The sequence below is a fragment of the Pogoniulus pusillus genome, chromosome 15 (assembly GCF_015220805.1).
Source record: "Pogoniulus pusillus isolate bPogPus1 chromosome 15, bPogPus1.pri, whole genome shotgun sequence".
Lineage (NCBI taxonomy): Eukaryota > Metazoa > Chordata > Aves > Piciformes > Lybiidae > Pogoniulus > Pogoniulus pusillus.
Window position 1 is genome coordinate 15,842,362 of NC_087278.1, and position 22,358 is coordinate 15,864,719.

General features: G+C 42.8%; 1 protein-coding gene across 2 annotated transcripts in view; it reads left to right on the top strand.

Moving 5' to 3' along the window:
* The first annotated feature begins 2,496 nt into the window (after positions 1-2,496).
* Positions 2,497-22,358, top strand: part of TMEM178B (transmembrane protein 178B) — a 234,391-nt gene continuing 214,529 nt past the window's right edge. For both annotated transcript variants that reach the window (XM_064155520.1, XM_064155519.1), the window contains exon 1: positions 2,497-4,574. In XM_064155520.1, coding sequence (XP_064011590.1) covers positions 4,193-4,574 — 382 coding nt within the window. In that variant the 5' untranslated portion in view covers positions 2,497-4,192. The remainder of the gene's footprint in view (positions 4,575-22,358) is intronic.

Genomic DNA, 22,358 nt, shown 5'->3' on the forward strand with positions numbered 1-22,358 from the left:
TCTTAACCAAGAAGCCCTTAATTCACTGTGGGGAGCAGTTTCCATGTAACGTGTGCATGGAGTATTTATCTTTTAAATGCCTTTCTTCCAGCTTACATTCTTCTGAAGAACGACAAGGATTGTTTTTTCCCCCGTGTGGTGAGGCAGGGCTGGGAGGGGAGAAGGAGAATTTAATAATGATCTGTTTGTGCTGAGAAGAGGCTGTCTATAATAATCCTGGGAAGAGACAGAGAAAAGGTTTCTAACACCTGCAGCAAGCAATATTCTGTCCCTTCTGAAAAGAGGGTGGTAATGATGATGAAGGGGAGAAATATTTAATTTTAAGCATGAAAGTGGAGCTTATCTGAAAGCCAACACTTTCTCCTGCATTTATATATTTAAGGTCTTTTGCAGGAGTATATAGATTGCCATAAAGCTACAAATTAAAAACAACCAACCAAACCAAAAAGGCATATAAACTGCTACTGAAGTGCCTTTTCAGAGAAAAAGATAAAACTTGGAACTGCTTGACAATTTTTGGCTTTCAAACTCATCCTTGAGAACGAGAAGAGGGAACAAGTCTGGCTTCTCCAGGTATAAAAGTCTCCCTGCCCCAAACACTCTTACTGCTTTGGAGTGTGATGGAAAAACCTGGCACCTGGAGCTGCCTGTGTCCAACCAAATCTTGACTTTTTGGGCACTAATCCTAATATGTAACTGGAAATGTAGGTATGATGACATTTATATGATTTTCCTGTTCCCTAAAAGATCTTTGGTCATTATAATGGAAAACAACAACAACACCACCCAACCCAATCCACTAGTGGGTGAATCCTCCAGCTTGCTTTTATTCCTAGTCTTCTAGTTCTAACTGAAGTTTAGATAGAAAACAATTCTGTCTCCAGTTCAGTCTCAACAGAGAATAAATGTAGCTGAGTTGAGTGCTTAAATTTTAAATCCAATGATCCTATCAGATGATAAGCATGTTTGGCAAAATTAGGCTTGTTCTCTGCTCTCATCCTTCAGCTTGGGGTTGATGCTAAAAATTAACAAAGAAATCCAAGTGCACTCTCATGTCTGTATGGGTGCCATACAAGAAACCTCTTTGCCATCTTCTGTAGGAGCCAGCAACTTTTGACCACAAACATCTAAATTTTATCTCCAAACAGATGACGAGTATGGCTGCTCCAAGCCCACTGTGAAATCTGATTCTTTTTATGTACTGTCGTGTAGTTACTTGCAAACTCTCATTATAGAAGTGGATCTGCCTGTGCTTAACTGTTTTTAAAAAGTCTTATATCCTTTAATAATTCCCTTTATTCTGAAAAACAAAGGGAAGTTACTGCTGAAAAAAATCAAGCCATGTTTCAATAAATCAATTAACTTTTTTTTTACTCTCCAGGTACAGTTAATATCCATAACATAACATTTAAAATTTGCAGTAGAGCTATTTCAATGCATGATCACAGTGTCTGTGGTTTGGATGGTCACCTTTCCTTTGTGTCTTTCATAGTGATACAGGAGGATTAGGCAATAGAGTACATTTCAAAACAAAAGAGGTTCAGTGGGAGGGATACTCTTCCATAGCTGAATATCCCAGGGGCTTGACTTTGCCAGGTAAAACGGGAGGACTTGTCTTACCCTTTTTTTTTTTGGCAATACTGTTCGTTTTGCACCCAAAATTTGGTAAGATCCAGCGGTGTGCATTTTTTTCTGATGCAGCTGAATTCCACAAGCAAAACCAGGTATGTGTTTTTGTTGCATGAATAGCTACTGTGTCCCCTGTCCTTTCTTCTCTCTAGGGCAAATGCAAGTTGTAAGGCTAGGGTTAAAAGGTAGCAAAACCCCAGTTCAAGAGCTACTGCCAACCTAGTGGCTCTAACCATGGCTGTGTATATTTTTTATTCAGATGACACAGCTTGGGCTTCAAGGGTCAAAAGCCAGTAGGATCCAGCATGGATGCAGATTCTTGTGGCACTTGTCTTTGTAGAGGCATTGGACTGTGGACTTTTTGGTGCAGTAGGAGCAGCTGCATAGTTTGCTATTCATGCTGTGGAGTAGCTGGTTTGCATAACCCAAATGGTGGATGGGGCTAACTAGGTCTCTCTGCCAGCTTCAGGAGGCTGTAGTACTCATAGAGCAGGATGTGCCAGAATCCGGAGTTTTTTTGATGCTCAGGGAGATGGCTGTGCTTATCTCCTTTTTAAACAGCACAGTTCAGAGTATGGAAGCCTCAGTTTTCTGGATCACACAGAAAGTCTGGATTCCAGGTTTTTTTCAAGCTCACACTCTATATTACATTATAGGTTGGGATTTTTGGTGCAGTAGCAAACGGCTCTGCTTGTCATGGATTTTGTTGACACAATATAAGGGCTTGTAACCAAGAATGATCAGGATCCAGTTAAATCCAGGTTTTAAATTTTCCCCTCTTAAGAAAGTAAGGCTTCGGCATTTCCTGCCTGGGAAGCGGTGCAGTTTATCTTTAAGGAGGATAGAGAAATAAGAAATGAGTCTCACGTTGCATGGGTGACATCACTGGCTTTTGGCTCAGCGCTCTGTATTCTCCATCTGTAGGCTTTAGCCAAGGCTGCAGGGCTCGGTGTTTGAACAAGGAAAGATTCCCAGGTGTACAGAAGATTGGATTCGCTTTCATTTGGGTTAAAAACGGTGGAATGAGATTTCTAAAGCTTGGGGACTCCAGATCGCCTTCTGTTGCACTTGATCTCTACAAGATGGGTGAGTTATTCCCATTAGAGAGAAAGGGAGTGGAAATTTAAAGAGAAAAAAAAATGTCTGAATATATAACCGCTGATGCTGGGGATACAATTCGTATGAAGCTGCTGAGCTAAAAATCTCAGCTCCAACGTGGAGATCAGGCCGTATGGCAGAGAAATGGTGCAGACCGAAAGCTGTTGACAACAGTTAGGGGCTGCTTTCTTCTCCCCGTGCAAGGTGTGTAGCTCCTTTTCCTCCCCCTCCCCGGTTTGTTTTGGTTTGATTTCTACCGACCTCCCTCCCCTCCCCATTCCTTCGCATCCTCTCAGCCAGCCCTAGCCCTGCCCGCCCGCCTTCATCTTGCAGATGGCTAACGTGCCGCCGTGCTAGCGAAACTGTGCGCGGCACAGACACAGCGCCGGGCACCGAGAGAGCTTGCCGGATACCAGCGGAGGGCGGGGTGGTGGCGGGGTGCGTGTGTGTCGAAAAACGATGCTGGGGCCGAGGACTGGTTCCAGTGCTGCCTAGCGGGAGGTGTGCGGCCGGCGGCGGCTGCTGCCGGGGCTGCCTGCGGCTGCTCTCGCTGCCTCTCCCCGGCCCGGCAGCCGAAGCGCTGCTGGGGCTCTCCGGGGGAAGGGATCGTGGCATTACGTTACCTTGATGACAGCGCAGACGACAAAAGCAGGCGAGTGAATGGCAAGGCTTGCGGAGAGAAGCCGAGGTGTTTCCGAAGCCAAGATGTCAGTGACTGTCAGCCAAGTCTGCTAAGGGAGAGACCTGTGCATGCCTGCGTTTCTACGTCCAGCCCAGGAGGTTACATTGTACCCACGATTCGAAACAGCAGCAGCAGCGACAACAACAACAGATTGCTCCCCCGTCTTGCTCCCTCCCCTTCGACCCTGCTTTAAACCCAAGCAAGCGACCGACCGTCCAGACGATGATGCTTTTGCTGAGCCACTGACAAAGAAAAGGCAAGTCACCCATTCCTGAAACCGGATAACTGGCAGCTTGCAAGCGGGAGATCTCTAGGTGTTGAACTTTTCTATCCTGTGATGATGCCTTGGTGAGCCTGCGGATGTGAAAGCCCTCTCCTTTGGATTTTTGAGCTGGCCAGATTGAAAGAGATTAATGGACTGATCAACCGTAGCTTTCTGGTCTCCTCAGGGGGACATATCCCTTCAGCCCCTGGGTACTCCTGGTGAGGGGAGCAGGACATCTTTGTGTAGGTGGATCATTGGCTGGATTGTATTTCTTCTCACCAGGTCTCCTCTGCAGAGGAGAAGAGGCAGATGAGACTTTGGGACTGCCTCCAGGGCAGAACTTTGTAGCACTTTTAGCATCCCTCTGCAGTGTTGACACGAGCCACTGAGTTGGGAATATTTGAGATGGTCTCTACCAAGTGACACCTAGAAGTGGTTCCAGGGATTTTTGCATGGTCTCACACTCAAGGGCTTTGCCTGTTGTGAAGATGTCTATGGTGTTTCTGTGAGGCTGAGGTATGGCTGCTGGAAGGTTACTGCTGTATGCTGGCCTCTCTTTAGCTCTGTGTGCCCTGGGCATGCTGGCTGTGGCAATCTGCTCTGACCATTGGTATGAAACTGATGCCAGGAAGCATAGAGAGAGGTGCAAGAGCATCACCACTAAGAGAAATGATCCTGGCTTCATTTATAACTCCAACAACAACCTGCCTCTCAGGGCCAGCAGGTCTAGGTTGGACCGCTGGGAAGGGAAACTCCTCTTGGCAAGAAACAGGAGGCAGATCTTTGCTATGAGCGCAGTCGATGAGTGCAACAGACAGTACAACTCGACCAACATGGGGCTCTGGAGGAAATGCCACCGACAAGGATTTGACCAAGAGCTGGAGGAGCTCATTGCTAAAGGTAAGGGCTGTTTTTTTAACCAAATGAACATGCCAGGCCCTCCTGAGCTGGGCAGAGATTGAGCAGAGCCATTTGGGCTCATAGATGGGAGCTGGTGTCTCTAACCTCTCCTTGTGTTGGGTGAACTGGCCTTGCTGGTCATTGCTTCTCAAAGCATTGCCAGGGCAGTTTCCCATGGGATCTATGCTGCTGAAGTGTGGGATTTGAGAGCAAGAAGACAGTGGAGGTGAGGGCCGACACACCCCAGAATGTCTCTGTCATGTCTCTGTCTTGCTAAGCTTCGTGTAGTCAGCCCATCACCATGGTATTAGATTGTTTTTCACATACAGATAAAAAGTATTAGTAAAGCAGACACTGGATTTGTATTTCCTTTGATTTATTTTTTTTTAATTTTATTTGACCCTATTGAGTCAGGCACAACTACAGATTATTTTACTGAAGGCTAATATGTCTGTATTTCATCATTTCCATACCAAATAGCCCATCAGTCCTGAAATACACCATTTGCAGTGCTCACATGTAGGCTTTTTCTGTCCTCAAATGGAGAGTAAACAAAGAGAAATGCTGAAGAGCATGAGGAAACCTAGCTTACTATTTACACTGAGCTGTGTTTTGGAGTATTTTCAATGTCTACAAAACATTACACAAATTTATTAGGAACGTTAGAAAGGAATAGTTTTCTCTTTGGGGGGGGGGAGGGCGGGAAGATGCATCTGTTTGCCTGTAGCATTATTGTGCTGAGTTTTTTTCTTGTCTTTTGGTGGTTCTTCTTTTTTTCCCCCAAGGAACCAGTTCAAAGTGATGGCCTCAAATGTTTCTTTGACTCAAAGTATAGGAAGGGGAGATATGCATAAAGCCCACCTACAAAAGATGCATGTTTTTGCAGGATTGCAAGCTTTTCAGGAAAGAATGACAGCATCTTTGCTGCCCCACTGCACGATCACTCCATACAGCAAAATAACATTTCCCTCCCATGATTCTTCTGTCGCATTTAGATGATTCCCTGGTGGTTTATTTCCTTCACAGTGAAATTGTTGCTTTGTACTCTATGCAATCTTCAAAAAGACTTGTTTTCTAAGTGTGTTCTCTGTCCCAAACTCCCTTGATAGCCTGTGTTAATTCCCTCTTCAGAGGCTGTAACCAGAATTATTGCTTAAAGCTAATTATTCATGAGGCATATACACTCACATGTGTTTGCCAATGTATATATTTTGTTCCATGTGTTTTAAAAGTGAGCAGCAGAGGCGAGTAGCATGGCATAGAGTTGCACTGAAACAGTACAAACAAGTGGTGTAGCAGGGAACCTAGATCACCAGTTGGGATCCAGTCTTTGTTGAAAGTGACCCTTAATATCTAGCTGCTGTTTAATGTCTCCTTGTGAAATTAATTGGTGGCTTCAGTCCCATTTGTAGGGGATGTGTGAACACATCCAAAACCTGTCAGCACCCTGGCACCCTGATGCTGGTTTCCGTGATGAGGGAAGGAATCCTCTTCTCCATGTAGGTGAGGGTGCGGATGTGCTGGGCTGGCTGTGGAGGGCTGGATTGCTCTGCCACATGTGCTCACAGTGCTTGGGGCATAAATAGAGAAACTCAACCTTGACAGCAGGCAAAAGCGTCACCAGAGCTCACCTTTAGCAAATGGAGTTTCAGTTATTGGAGAGGTATTTCATCTTGAAAGAAGTAACATTTATTCTTGTCTCACCACCGGCCGTGTCCTGGGTTTGGGAATACCTGTTTCTTCACCCAGAAACTCCTTCAATTGCCTGGTGCTGGATTATGTGTAATGGCAACTCTGGTGTTAACCATAGAGAATCTGTTCAACTGAGGTGGCTAAATGCAGGAGAAGACAGTCTTCAAAAAACCCTGCTGTAATTTCTCTGTGTCTGTGTGTGTGCTGCGTGTGTGTGCGCACTGAACTAACTCTAAATACAGAGCATTTGGCTGGTAGCAAGAGTGTCTGGGGCTCAGGTACAGAGAGCGTTCCTGTGCATGTATTCCTGGACATCTGTGTTTGCAAGTGGTCAGGTAGTCACAGAAATGCTGCCCAAGGCCAGAAGTGCAAACTGTGCACATAAGAGAGGTGCACACAAATATCAGCATGTGTCACTCTTTGCCTTCTTTAAAGGTATTTTGATACAAATTCAACAAACTCCCTTGTATGTTGAGAGAAATGCTGGAGGAGGGAGACTGGTAACTGAATACCAACATTATAGTTCCTTTGATGGTTTCTCTAGAGTGAGGATCTGCCTGTACTATAACTCTCAGCTATGATGAAGAGTCGCATACGTTAGCACTAATGCTACAGAGGTGTGTTTCTTTGGCATCTCCAGATTAAAATGTAGAAAAAACAAGTATAATGGAAATTTGATAAACCAAAGTATTTGCCTTGCTAAGAAACAACAACACTGGAGATAGTACAGAATTACTTGTCTACTTTATGTTCTGTTAAATCAGAAAGAACTAATGGATTTTACTCTCCCCTTAGCAAAAGTGATGTAAAATATTCACTTGTTTAAAATCCTTGTGTGCTGGAATTACTGGATTAGAAGGAGCCAGCTTTACAGGGGTAGTCAACTAGTGTCTCTGTTCCCACCTAAGGCCAGTTACTGGACTGTTTCTTTACAATACTCAGCTATGTGATGAGAGTGGAATAAGTTTATTTGCCCTCTCTGTCCAATGTTGAGAGTAGCTATGGGTTCCAAATGAGGCAGGTATTCTACATCCATCCCGACAGCATCTCTTTGTGTTTCTAGTTTTAATTCCATGCTTGTGTGGTGTTAGAGGTTGCAGGCATGGGTGCCAGGGCAGAGCTTGCCCTGTGCAGGTGTGAAGAGCGGCAGATGTTCTCTTCCTGCAGTAATCGAATACCCTGACTAGGGTATGTATGCCTTCTCTCTGCATGAGCTCCAGGGCAAATACCATATAAATGAAGATGTCATTGGTACATAGGCTCTCTACCCTCTGTCCTCTGACAGCTTTTATCTTAATCTAGCACACCTCCTCTGGAACTGGATAAACTAATGCAAGTTCTGGCCCCAAATGTTGTGTGTAATGCTGTATATAAATTAATATAAATGCTACTGGGGGTTGATAATTCTACTGTATTTTTTTTTCTCTTAAGCAGGACAGGATCTAAGTGATCCATTTATTTTGAGACAGATCCTACATTTCTCCCTAGGCAAAACTTCCAGTATTGACAATGGTAGGTTTGTCTATCAAAGGATAACAAAAAATGGTCATTAAGAGCTTAACTAGATTTGCAAATACCCTGCAGTTATTCTGCTTATGAACTCTGCTGAAATTAATAGAAGCTGTAGACAATGGCTAGTAGCAGGATCAGGCTTCGTGGCATTGTCAGTATTCTGACTCTAGTGGTTTTAAAAACCAGTTGTTTCTGGATAGTCTGGGTCAATTCTGTAATTCCATATTGATTATTTTTTACTTTCTGGCAAATAAAGCAAGAGCTCTAGGTCAGATGTAGCTAGAAAAACTGTAGATGTGTTGCTTTGGATTTCTTATTGGTAGATTAACAGACACTAATGGCCCTATTTGTATATCTTTTATCCCATTTATTTTCAGATTTCCACAGAACCCAGGTGCATATTTCAAAATAATAATGCTAGATAAATAGGTAGTGAATTAGAACAGATTGTTACAAGTGAATACTCTCAAGGAGAGGCAGGCAGGCACAAGACCAAAGGCCTGAGGAATATTCTAAAGCTGCATAAAAATTAGGCAGTTCATTTGTTCTTTTTGTTATCATGAATGAAAAAAAATCACACCATAAACAGCAGAAATTATGGTAAAAAAATATTGGAGTTGAATGTGCAAACCCAAGGGCCACTTTTACTCACCTGACTAGCCTTGATGCCTGTGAATGGGCTATTTGGACACAGGGAAAGTACCCTTGTACAGAAGGATCAGTGTAAAAGAGTTTATGAAACTGATCCTTTGATTCTACTTTTGTATCTGATCAAGTCTTTTAGCATCTCAGGACTGGAGTTTCATTCCTGTTCCCTAAAGCCTTGCAGAGTGAAGAACTTCTGGCTCTGGGTTCATTTAGCACAATACTCTAAGCCTCTTCCAATTCTCAGGAGTCTGCCCAGTCTTCTCCATGAATCACATATCCCTGCTTCTTAAATGCCCCTTTGAATACAGTGTTCTCTCTATCCTATTAGATCCACTGTTAGTCTGCTTAGACTGAGTTTCTAGTTTAAGTGGCAATTCCCTCACCCTTCCAGAAACAGTGAACTAACCACCTCCACCACTAAGCAGAGAGTTGAAATGCAGCTAAGCGTCCATTTATGGCAGAGGGAAAGTAGAGTATTTGTTCTGCTTTGCCAACCGGCAGCTCACCAACTCCTTCTATATGACTTGTAGTGACCCAGAAAAACCCTGAAAGCCACAGAGTCTGTCTGCATCCTAGGGCAAGTTGCTCAGATACTTTCCATCACTAGTCAAGAGGAAAACAAGAAAGGAAAGAAAAGGAATCACATCATTTAGTTGTAAAGGTACAATAAAGTAGACGAAGAAGTTGCACAATAACCATTTAGACAATTACTACTCAGAAGACCTTTCATCTTGCTTTTGGAAGACTGCCAGTGAAACCTGTCTGGATAGGGCTCTACTGACTAGAATCCAATTTTATTAAAAAAAAATAATTACAGTGACATTTTCCCAGTCCCCCTCTTACCTTATCTCTTCCAAGAAGATCCATGGAAGTCATAGTAAATCCTATGTTAAAAAGAGTTTATTGTGATGTTTATTGTTCATGCCACTGCTGAAAAAACAAAACCCAAAAAATCCCAACCCAAACTAATTCCTGTGCAGGCTACCTCCACTCCAAATAATATGCAAGATTCCTGGGATAAAAGCATTCTGTTTTGGTTTGTCAGATGCACAGCACAACTGAGGAAGAAAGGCTTAACAGGACTACTCTGGGCGTCACTAGGGATTATTTATACACAATTGGAAAAGCCTGAAGAGAGCTGTTTGCAGCTATCCTTAGGACTACCAAGATTTATTTTCATAAAATAGACCTTGCAATGCTATGGATTTGACTTTTAAAATGCAACAGTTTTGCCAGGTAAATCAGGGCAGACTTTTTTCATTTATCCCTCATACAGTGGAAAATCTGAATGCTTTGTTTCAAACGTGGGCTTGAAATCCCAACTGTTTTTCAAATGGGCTCATTATAAAAGGGACTTTATTGAAGTCTTGATTCTAATCCTACTGAAGTCAATAGTAAACGTTTTATTGAACATGGTGATGCAGCAAGTTCAGGCCTTTAGTGTTTCCTTTGAGGTTAAAATTGTCCCTGGATAGAAAGGCCAATGCAAGGTCCGTGCTCCCATCTGTCGCAGCAGAGTTCTGCTGGAGGGATGCAGTGAAATGTAAGCAGTATACAGCCTGTGAGTTGACTCTTAGGCTACCCAGGTATTTAGCCCTCACTGGGTTTGATGCCATAATTATTCATGTAGATTGGAAGTTAAACAAATACATGCTTCTAAGATATGACAAACCCCTCCTCTTGTCCAGAGCTTTTCTATACTAATTTGATGGATGACATCACTGGTATTTCATGCATGTGAGTTCCAGGAGGATTTGCCCCATCATATTTTAAATAAGCAATTTTAATATTTTAATTGCATCCAACTTAAATAGCAATTCATTAAAAGGTATCTTTACCACAAGTAATGAGAACCTGACATGTTCCTCTGACACAGCTGAGATAATTAGTTTGATAATGTATATCTGCTAAAAATAGTGAGAACATATATGTAATTTAACAGAGCTGCAACTGTTTTTAATCATGCTGTTTTAAAGGGCAAATTTCAATCAAGCTGTTGGCTTTCAAGCAAAATTGCCAGTGAAGACAAATGGAAATTTTGCCTGAGTAAAAATGACAGGATCATGCCCTTCTCAAGGGAGACTGATGTTTGCAGAGCTGCCTGCAGGACTGCATGCTTAATTCCTGTTCATTTAATTGAGTATCCAAATCCTTTTGAGAAATCTCAGCATTTTTATCCTTTCTGTCTACTGCTTAAAAACTTTTAAAGACGTGTGGAGAAAAGATTTACTATGAGTGCAGATATGTTCTGTTTACTGTAAAAACAAACCCAGGAAAGATTATTTTACTTAAATAGAGATGCAAGGATCAGAGCTATTTTGTCATTTCCAGCAATAAAAATCCATCTCAATATTGCCTTTTTTTTTTTTTTAATAGAAAAAGTCTTTTTGTGCATTCAGAATAACTTCAGGAGTGCAACGAGTTCATTAACTATTGCAGAACCAGTAAATGCAGAGGAAGACTTTTTGTCATGTAGGTTCTGCAAAAATAATGACAATCATTTATAATGTAAAGTACTTGATGGCTCATTGCTGACAAAGTGTTGCTGGAACCCTTGAGTGCATATTTACCTCTTTAAGAGCAAAAGAAGGAAATGAAATGATGTTTCTTAGTTTTTAAGGAATAAATAAGTAAAGAATGTGGATTCTGGAATCCAAGTGTCCCTAACAGACCACTTAGAATAAAATTCACTTGAAATAAAAGAATATAAATGAATGTATTTCCTCTGCAGGAGAGAAGTCAGACTATAAAAAGGAAATGTCCCCATTTTCTTTCTCATAAGGCCTAATTCTTCCACAAATAAATATTCAGAACTGCCCAGATGAGCCTGCTGAAACTGTAATCTTTTGCAGATAACTACCAAAGGAGATGGAAGAAGGGATAGTACTGCAGTTAGGGCAGGGTTCACAAAGCCAAAATTCAGTCCAAGCTCTGCCATAGTCTTTCTTCATGACCCGAGGCAAGTGGCTTAATCTCTTCTACCTGAGCTCAGCATAATAGGGATTTCAGTCATTATTATTAATACCAGTTGGAGTTCTACCATAGGATTTATGAGCCTTAATCATGGATGAGAACCCATGGACCAGAAAAACATCCCCATCCTTTTGATGTGTTACTGCACTTTAAATATTGGTGACTAATGCAGCCTTATGGGAGAATACAAGGAGATGTCGAGGTAATTATGCTCAGTGTGACCAGTAGTGGTGTTAAAACTTCAGCGGGCTAACCACATTTCTGGAAGCATGATGGAATGCAGGATTCCTTGAAGAGTTGTAAAGAAGATTAGTGAGTAAGAGTTGCAGGCATTTGTGATGTGGGCTTCCAAAAATTGAAATATGGCACCAGAAAAGTCGGGGGTCATATTTGCTTGAAAAATTAGTGAGAAGGTGATGGGAATTGACCTCTTTGCTGACTGTAGGAAAAATGTGACATTTCTTTAATGAAGACAGGTAGATTACCTCAGTGAGATAGATACTGGGACAGCAGTCTACAGCTGCTAAGAGAAATGACGTGGTCAGAGTGATGTTTTAGGAAAATGATGTTTCTAGCAGCATCCTGCATGGATACATGGAGAGCTGGATCACATTTGTAAAGGTCAGAAAAAGAAATATTGAAGTAATAAAGATAGGAGATAATGAGAGCCTGGATGGAGAAAGAATGTGCAAAATTGAGACATCCCCTGGATCTGTGGATGTAGTGAGAGACATGAGATGAAGATGTTGCTCCAATTATTGACCAGAAAAACAAGGAAAGTAATAATGTTGGCTGTGATGATCAAGAGGGGAATTACTGAATTACATATAGCAAAGAAGAGAGATGAACATTAGGAACTCTATTTGAGCTATGATAAGCTCTATTTGGCATCTGTATGTCCATGAGGGAGTATTAGAGATACCATGGGTATGGACCTAGGGGAGACAAGTTTGTGTTAGAGAGATGAATCTGAAAGTTGATGCATGAAGATGGTAGTGGAAACTATGTTTGTGATAGAAATCACCCAATACAAAAAAAGAAAAGCTCCATGAACTTCTGGCAGAGCTGAGAGAAGTGTCATGGAGGACATGAAAAAGGAGCAGATTCAAAGGTGGTGCAAGAAAAGTGATTAAGGTCATCAAGACAGACACTATTTCAGCTTAGAACATGCCAGAAAACTACTGGAGGTAGCTGACATGGTACAACAGATGAGAAGAGGCTATCCGGACTATGCTGAAATCTGCCCAGTGTGTTAAATAGAGGATTTGGCAATGGAAGTTGCAGTGGGGAGGAAGCTGCACTGAACTGCTGGGAAAAACTCCAGGTGGTGTTTGTACCTGTCATATTCAGAGAGATTGGTGATGAAAAGGGAAGAGAGAAAAAGACATGGTATTTAGGGAGGAAAGATGAAAGAAAAAATTAAGATAAGACTATTTTAAGAGGAAAGAGATTGAATAGTACTTGCATTATGAGAGTAAAGAGACAGAGGAGTGTGAAAGGTTAAGGAGAAGAGAGAATGAGAGAACAAAAATGGCCATAAGGAAAGCCAGGAGATAAGACTGGCTCAGTGGCAGATACAAGAAATGAAGGAAGAGAGCTGCATAGGATGTTTTTTATATATGGGAGAGAAGAATGAACAAGGAGTTGGAGGAAAGAAAGAAGAAACAAAAAAACCAAAGCTACTGGAAGGTGAAGATTGTAGTTTGTAATTTTTTTTCTCATAGAAAACCTGAGTGTAATCCTCCTTAACAGCTGAATTGGAGGCTAGAGGAAGTGGGTGGGACTGAGGAGACTACTGAATCATTCTAAATGTGGCAAATAGTTGGCTGTGACAATGGGTCTGGGATTTAACTGAGCGGAACTGGAGTAGTGAGTCTAGGAAGTGAGCAGCACTGCCTATAGGAACAATGCAATCATAGGGGAGAAAGTTAGTGAGGCCACAGAGTTCCCTTTAGAAATGCACTGCTCTGTGAGATATAGCAGAAATAAACTGGTATGGATCAGTTGGGATTTGAATAGCAAGGCCGGAATGGGTAGGGGAATGCAGGGCAAAAGGTCTTTGAATAAGAGTGAAGCATGGGTAACATTGGCATGTGGAGAAGGGAAAAATGATAAAGATGGTGATAAAATACTGAGAGTAGGGAAGAAGTTCTTTACACTGATGATCTGAAGTGATAGGAAGTCCAAGCAAGCTTAGTATGAAGGTAGCAGCCAATATTGCAAAGAGTCATAGGGATGGTCTAAGCATCAGAGCAGGAAGATGGAGGGAGAACACGGGGCCCAGTATGAAGCTCAGTCTTTCTGGTGACTGACAGGATTAAACAGGATTGTAGTTTGAACAGAGGACACACTAAAACAAAGCTTAAGGGGCAGAGAGGTCACTATTACCAACTCTCTTCTATAATTTTCCCTACCTTCATGCTGTGAGTTCATCCTGTGTAACTGTACAGAACTGTCAATATGGCTCTGTGCAGAATTCTGGGGAGACAAATATTAACTACAAATTCAGGATATTGTCCACAAAGTGGAGAGGATGGAGAAAAGTATTTATAAAGCTGAGGGGCTTTATGGAAAAGATTTTTTCAGCCTGTTGTGTTTCTATCCCATTGCTTCTGCAGCTAAAGCGCTGCAGTGTATCATCAGGGCAGCTAGTGGGGCTTGGGGCAGAAGTAGGTGCTCAGACTTCATGGTAATCTGGCACATGCTGGTACTGCTGTAAGATTCCTCCTTACGCAGTGTCCTTCTATTGCTGTGCCCACTTCTGCTTCTGAATCCAGTAAAGATGTCCAGTAAAGATGTAATCTTGGAGCAAGCTATGGTAGCCTAATGTGCCTTTGGGGTGCCAGAGAAGCTGGAAAACAGTCACTCACACCCACTTAAAGCAGAGCTGAGGGCATCTTCCCAATATCCTCACCTGCTTGCTCTAGCAGCTCCACCTCAGTTATCCCTGGAGGGACTCTGCACTCCATGTTAAGAATGGAATTATATGTCCTGAGCTGGACAATTATCAGCATCTTCTGTCAGATGATAGGGAATGTCCTCAGGCTTTGAAACCCCTTCACCCCTCTGTGCCACATCTGTTAGTTGTTTGATCTACCTGTTAAAAATGCCCTGTGGTCCTTTTGTTCCTTACCACAAGCATGCAAGATGAAACACTGTAAATGAACAGAGGTTGCAGAATATCCCATATATACAGCGAGAGGAGTCCCAGTAAGATGTCCCCACTAATTCTGTTTGGTGACTTTATTGTTCAGCTCAGTCTCTTCTAAGTAGCTGTGCTTTCCAAAAGTAATGTCATGTTTTCACGGACACTGTCTGCTTCTGGTAGTGATAATGCTTGATGTTTCTAGTTGCCACCAAAGATTGATGTGAAGATTAAAGTCACTGCTGTGTCTTGTGCACTGTATGGGTTGGCAGAGTAAAAGGCCACCCTTGCAGGCACAAGCCAAGTGACCCTAAACTAACCAACCAGGTATTTCATTCCATAGACATCGTATTTACTATAAACCTGAGGGATCATGAAGGTCAAGCTCTCTTCTTCAGTGGCTGTCATCTGAGGAGGACTCTATCTGTCCTTCTGACTTTGTTCCTGATTCATGAGTTCCTGAATCCTGTTCCAGAATCCATCTCCTGAGTCCAGTCTCTGCCTGCTGATGACTACAGTCTGGGGTTTTCCCAGTACTTTCCCACAGCATCAGTGGTGACCATGGCAGTGACGTAATTGTCATCAGGGCTTTGGGGTTAAATATTTGGTTTTGTGTATTAGTATATTTTTCATTTTATTGTTACTGTTTTAATTAAAGCTGGTTTAATTTTCCAACTCATAAGTCTCCCTCCTTTATTCCCTTTTTCTTCCCATTTGGACAGGATTAATAGAAAGCATCTGTCACTTGTTTAGTGTCCAGCCCAACCCTAATCCTTGACAACTGGAAAGAAATTTCTCATTGTTAGTCCCTTAGCTGCATGAACTGGTCTTGTGTTTTAAATTTTATCCCTTTTCTATTCACCAGTCTTCAAGATTACCCAATTCTGCCCATATGATATTAAAGAGGGGAGCAATGTTATGTGGATCAGAGAGACAAAGGAGAGAGCTAACAGGAACAGGGGAAATGGAAAAATTCAAATAGCTTAATGGGTTTAAATTGGGAAGTTGGATAATTTCCATCATAGACTTCTGAAAGATGTAGTATGTAACATTGCAAGTCCAGTAAAGAGGATTTTCAATAAATCTGTCTAATTAGGATGATACATTAGGAATGAGATGTAGCAAATCTATATTTAAAGAAAGGAGAAAAAGTTATCTGGGCCACAGTGGACCTTTTGTTTTAATCATAATAATACTAAGTAGAGTTTAAAGTAAGTTCTTAGAACTTAGCATTAATTAAATGCACAGGGGGAAATGAAATAAATATGTGATGTATGTTTTTTCTATTTGAAGTGTGTCAAACTATTCTGATGTATTTTGCTAGGGAGATTTACTGGGGTTTGAGACGGACATTCCTTAGACCTAAAGTATTAAGATCTTGGTAACAGATTTTATATTCAGCCCCTAAGGAAATGATTTGTTACAGCGTTAAGGCAATTAGTACACAATTTACACTATATTTAAGGAACTGACCAAAGGAAAGCAACAAGTGCTGAGAGAGGGAGTGTCAAGATGAAGGTCAACTGTAGATTTCATGAAGTAGGAGACTAACCTTAATTAATAATGTCATTAATTATATTGGAGCAGGTGGTAGCTCTCATTAGGCTAGACACAAAAGAGTGGATTTAAGACATTTGCTGCTCCCACAAAAACGAGACATTGACAAGAGAAAGAAGGCCTGGAATATTATATATTAAGAAGTAGGTAATGCTGGGGACTGGGAGGTAGGAAAGATGTGAAATTTCTTTTAATGTGAACTTTTGGCCCTGGAGGATATGTTTGCATTGTGGGGCAAATACTTTTTATGTTGCACACTGGAATTCTGTTCCTCTAGACATTCAGGCTATGAGGAGACTGAGGCTCAAATGGCTTTGTCCCTGCCCAGGTACTGCAGTGTGTTTCTTTTCAGGGCAGGAAAAGTGCATACTTGAATCTCACCCAGCATACACTTGGAATTTGACCACAGAACACACCTCCATGGGGATAAGGGTTCATTAATGTACTTGTCTTGAAGTGCAGACAGAGTACTAGACTGATGACCAGGAGAAAGATGTAACTGAAGAGCAGAGCTGACCAGATACTTCATGTAAAGAAATGTTGAAGTCATGGCAAAGTGTTAATCAAGCCTTCTCTATTATAATCTTTGCTCATCTTGTCAACTGTCTCTGAGAAAGATGAATTCAAAGTGGGTCCAGAGTGGACTTACTAGTGAATCACAGAATACAATCATAGAATCAGCCAGGGTTGGAAGGCACTACAAGGATCATCTAGTTCCAACCCCCCTGCCATGGGCAGGGACACCCTACCATAGATAAGGATGGCCAGAGCCTCATCCAGCCTGGCCTTTAACACCTCCAGGGATGGGACCTCAATCACCTCCATGGGCAGCCCATTCCAGGCTCTCACCGCTCTCATGGTGAAGAACTTCCTCCTTACATCCAGCCTGAACCTACCCATCTCCAGCTTTGCTCCATTCCTCCTAGTCCTGTCACTCCCTGATATCCTGAAAAGTCCTTCCCCAGCTTTTTTGTAGGCCTCCTTCAGGTACTGGAAGGCCACAAGAAGGTCACCTGGGAACCTCCTCTTCTGCAGACTGAACAGCCCCAACTCTTTCAGTCTGTCCTCATAGCAGAGCTGCTCCAGCCCTCTGATCAACCCAGTGGCCCTTCTCTGGGCATGCTTCAGCATGTTCACATCCTTCTTGTAATGGGGGCTCCAGAACTGGATGCAGTGCTCCAGATGGGGATTTCACCAGAGTGGAATAGAGGGGGGGAATCACCTCCCTCGACCTGCTGGCCACACTTCTCCTGATGCAGCCCAGGATCTGGTTGGCCCTCTGGGCTGCAAGTGTGAGGAGAGCTGTGGAAAAGTCTATTTTACAAATATAATTGTTATCCAGAAGAAACAGGTTTAAACACAGGAGAGGAGGAAGATCTGTTTAAGGACAACATTAGCAGGGAAAACAGTGTGTGTGAGGACCATGAATATATACAGGCTGGAAGCTATGCTGAAATGTGGCTCTGGAAAGAGTGATGAGGCCACAGTACTTCTAACAGTTTTTAAGGATGAAGATGGATACATTTAGGAAGAGGGGTTATATGATAGACTTGCCTGCTACACAAGAAAAATGAACACAGTCCCTTCTAGTGCTGTGTCCTTTTGAAACATGCCATAGGACTGTGAAGGATTAATTTATTATTACTATTAATTCCTCTTCCCCCCCCCCTAAGGAAGAACATATTCAGCTGTGTATCAAGCAGGACCTGATGGAAGGAGTGTTTATCACTGGGCTGCCTGATACCAGGCATAGGTGTCTGGTGAGAGGGAAGGAATGTAAGATGAATCCAGGTGCACCATCCCAGCTGCTTTGTCTCTTTCACCTAGGTCTGAGCTGCACTTCATTTCCTTCCTGGACATGCCACACATAGAGGAAGGACTAGGGATGAGGACTTTGTGCCTTAATGCACATTTTACCTAGTTTTTTTTTTTTTAGGTAATGCAGTTAATAGGGTTTTTGATTCCTCACTCCTTTTTCTGTTTTCATTTCATGTTGCCTTAACTGAGCAACAGCAAAAGCCTGTTAGATTCTCAGCCATTTGTATTCATAAGCCGGGAGAGTGCAAAGCCTTCAACTTCTTCATTAAAATAATTTATATAAAATAAAAGATAATTTCTGTACTATATTTAAACCTCCGAGACGGCTGGCAGCAGCAGAATTAAACTCTTATTTGCACATATTTAAATTGCCATGAGATGTATATTGCAGTTCACAAGATGCTTAGCCATTTAGCTGGTGATGCTGGATGAATTCCCTCGTAGCAGTAAGGATTTTGCCACAGGGTGCACAATCTTATGAAGACTGAAGGCACCCACTCCCTGGGTTTTGTTCAGTTGTGTGGGTACCAGCAGGCCACAGTTCTCACAGAAGTGTTGGGAAAGTTCCTACAGGGAACAGAAGAGCTTCACAGCACTAAAAGTAGGAATGCTTCATCTGAGATAGCCTTCTGGGCTATAGCTCAGCTCCCAGAAGAGGTGGAAATAGGATTCCATCAGTCAGTATGGAGAGAGACAAGGTGGGATGCTTTGCTTGTCTGGATATTTGGGAAACCTTACTTGAGACTGCTACCAGCAAAAGTGCTGTCTGTGTTACTGAAGAAACTCTTACCCAGATTTGTGTCTGAGTGCTTGGAGAAGCAGGGTTACATCTAAGGTGGATAGGGGAAGGATCTTTTGGTTTCTACTTTTGTTGAGGAATGACCTTAGCCTTACCAAGAGCAGCCTCCATTCGGCTCTGTGTGAGCTAGAAAGGGTGGTGGCAGTGACTGTGTGTCGTGGGTTTTTTAAAGAGAGCCGACAGAGATTAAACTCTCAAATCAAATTGGAGAGAAAATGCAGAATTATAGTTAGAGAGAATACAGCGATAGACATTACAAAGCAATTGTCATGGCAAACCCCCTTGAAGTTTCCCCCATCCCCAAAAAACTAAATCTGCATTCCCCAGTGCTCCAGTCCTCCCACCCCAACACCTCCACCATCCAAGAGCCCTACTGCTTACATGTTCCTGATAAATTGGCTTCTGCCACACACTCAGGGCAGGAGGAGGAGGAAAGGAGAGCAAACTGACCTTGTTGTGAGCCTATAAAGAGATAGCAGAATTATGGGATTGAATAACAATCTTCTAGTCCCCAGAAAAACTTTTAACCCTGTAGCCTCAACCTGGGACATTGTGGAAGGGAGGCTGGAGGTTGCTGGCGTTGCCTCTATGGGCCTGTCATGTACGTGGGAGCAGCTAGATCTGAGCCTCCCTGCTTGTGCACTGAGCTGTGTGGATGTGAGGCAGCTGCCTTTTAGATGTATATGTATGGCAGCAGATCACTGTGCTAAGCCACTGTATCCTGCTGAGAGATTGTAACAAGGCCAGAGAGAAATAGGGGTTTGGGCTTATTTATGTAGATTTGACCCATCCTTTTCTTTGAAATAACATTTCTTATCCAAGAGGGAAGAAGTATCTTTTCCACCTGAGGCGCCTCCATGTTTCAAGTGCTATTCCTTTCATTTTTTTGATCCTGGAGACTGAAACTGGGAGAGGTAGCCACAGATTCCCAACAATGATATTAGCCTTGTAGGGATGGGAGCGTGACAACACCTCTCATACTGACTGTTCCATAAAGTCCATATTTTCAAATGATGAAGTGCCTGTCCCAGGGATTTGTTTCAAATATGGGATAGAGGTCTTTAAACAGGGGGTTTCACGTGGAAAAGTGGGAAAATTTGTGTAAATGTCCTCAAGGACAGGAGGCAGAGTCTACTTGTATGATTGGAGGAAGAAGAATGTAAGGTCTGGCCTTAGAGTGACAATGACAGCACTACAAGGATGGCTTCTGCCTTCCCTCTCAACCTTTCCCTCTTATCCCTGCAGTTAGAAACCCTGTTCTGTCCATGCACTGTGTTCCCTGCACTCTGTGACACACCAGAAACTGGTAGCACACCTTTCCCCCTCTTGTTCATCTATTACTGTTAGCATCTTGCCCGTGACACAGCAACTAATTGCATTGTCAATGCCTTCAAGCGGAGAAGCGCAGCAGGGGCAAATGAACTCTTCAGCACTCAAGTCTTCTTTCCCTGTGAATGTACAAAGAGAAGAGAGGAAGATGCAGAATTTCTTCAGTGGAAGGTTGCCTGTAGTGTTGGGCATAGACAAGCTTTCAGGCCTAAGCTCTGATTTGTCTGCTGCCAGCCTTGCTTTGAACCAAGAGGTCATGACATCCATTTGGTAGTGTTACTTCATTTCAACCAGAGTGTAGTTTTTGGCTGGTGGCATTAGCATGACTGGAAGGACATGTCTTCCTTAAAGGTTCTCCTCCCTTTGAATGTAGTTCATGGCATTTGGAAAGTTCCTGGACTTGCAGTTTGAGGTGACCTGCACTTAATTGCTGTGATGAGATGTGTCGCGGAAGGGGCGTTCTGCCACCTACACTGGTTGTGGCAGAGGGGAGAAATTAATTGATGTGAGGAGATATTTTATAAAAATATATACTTATTAACTTCAATATTTTCAACTCTCGCCACCCCCAACCACTGAACTTTAATATTAATATTTGTTCTACATGGTTATGAAGACATTATGGGAATATACCAAACATTAACTATTATAACAACTAGCATATGTTCAAACTATTAACAGAGAGAGTAGTTTTCCCCGTGGCTTAATGCCTCTTGGGGTCATATACTATTTGCCCAGCAGAGCGGGCTGAAAGCTGTTTTCTGCTTTATGGCAGAGGTAATAGAAATTACAGAGGCACTGAAGTATTTACTCACAATTCTGATTAATCAATAGTCACCCTCTGGGACTACGTCACAGCCTATTGCAAGCGCCCAATTCTTCAGGGTCTCTGCCTGTGGACTTTGAGGCTGGAATCCTCTGGTTTCAGGGGAAATGACAGTCTCTGACCTTGTGCTGCTGATTTCTCCTGGCTGCTCTCTCCGGGGATACGTAGGCAGGATCTCAGGTGCAGAGGCAGGATGCCGTGCAGTCTGAGCACGGGTCTAACGCTGGTTACTCAGGCCGATCGAATGCAGGCAGGCAAGCAAGCAATGTGGGGGAGGTAGCACATGAGCCTGTGTACCCCTATTTATTAAATGTGGGCTGAGAATTAATAGCCCCTTGGCCACTAGAATGACCAATCAGGTTAGCAGTCAGCCAAACCTTACCATACTAGGCTAAAGCCACAGGCCTGGACTCCAAACATGGGAATCACATGGACCTAGCACTAGGCAGGCATGAGCTGGGCGTGTGGGGACTTACACAATCAGGTGTCCTGGGCAACTGACTTTATGGCACCAGGTCTGTTGTGCCCCTTTGTGCTCATTTAATATGTTTACCCCTGGTGCAGGCAGAGAGACATGTCCAGGCAGGGCAAGGCATAAATAAGGCTGCTTTCAGGGCTACAGGCCCTCCACAACAACATGGGACATTGTAACTGTCACTAAGAAAACTAGGCTGCTTGAATTTCATCTTGGGCATGTGAGTTAGGCACTGAAATATCTTCTCTGAGGACTTCAGACTTCTCAGACTGTTTGTGGGATGCATGTTTCACTACATGTCTTTAGGCCCTGCATTTTTAAACATGATTGAGTTGTCTATCTCACAGAGGGACAAACTGCCTCATTTTTATCTGTCCTGGTGGTAATACACACCAGGGTGGATTGGTCTTGACACTTAGGGAGCAGCTGTTCCATTCATTTCAGTACTTTCTTTCCATGGTTTAGATTTGTGCTAAAATGTGGTTTGACTTGCATCCCTCCTCCAGAGCAGGAGCACAGCATTCGGCATGGTGTTGAAAGAAGCCACAGAAACTTTCTGGGAGATTTGATGGAGTCTGATTGGTGAACTGGTGAAAGTCCTTGAGCTTGTCTCATGCATCTTGGATCCCATCAACGTGAAACTGTATTAATCAAGGTCATTGGGGTTCTATAGCCTGGGCTGTCTTTATGTGGCAATTTCATAGGCTCAGTATTTATCACAGAATCTACCCCTTAAGGCTGGTCAGTGCTCCTGAGGTTGAATTTTCATTTGAGGAAGTTTTGCTATCCATTACAGCTATGGCAGTGACCTTCAAAGTTGACATCACAGTTTAGGCATCTGGTACACAGATATCTGAGCCAGAAGGTAGAGGCAATGTGTAAAATACTGGATGAGGATGGAGGAAAGAGGTCAGGAGGCCTCTCTGTAATCATTTCTCTTACCATCAGACTATTCCTCCTCAAAGGCTGATGTATAAATTATTCTGCCTTTGTTTCTAAGGAGCTGGGAG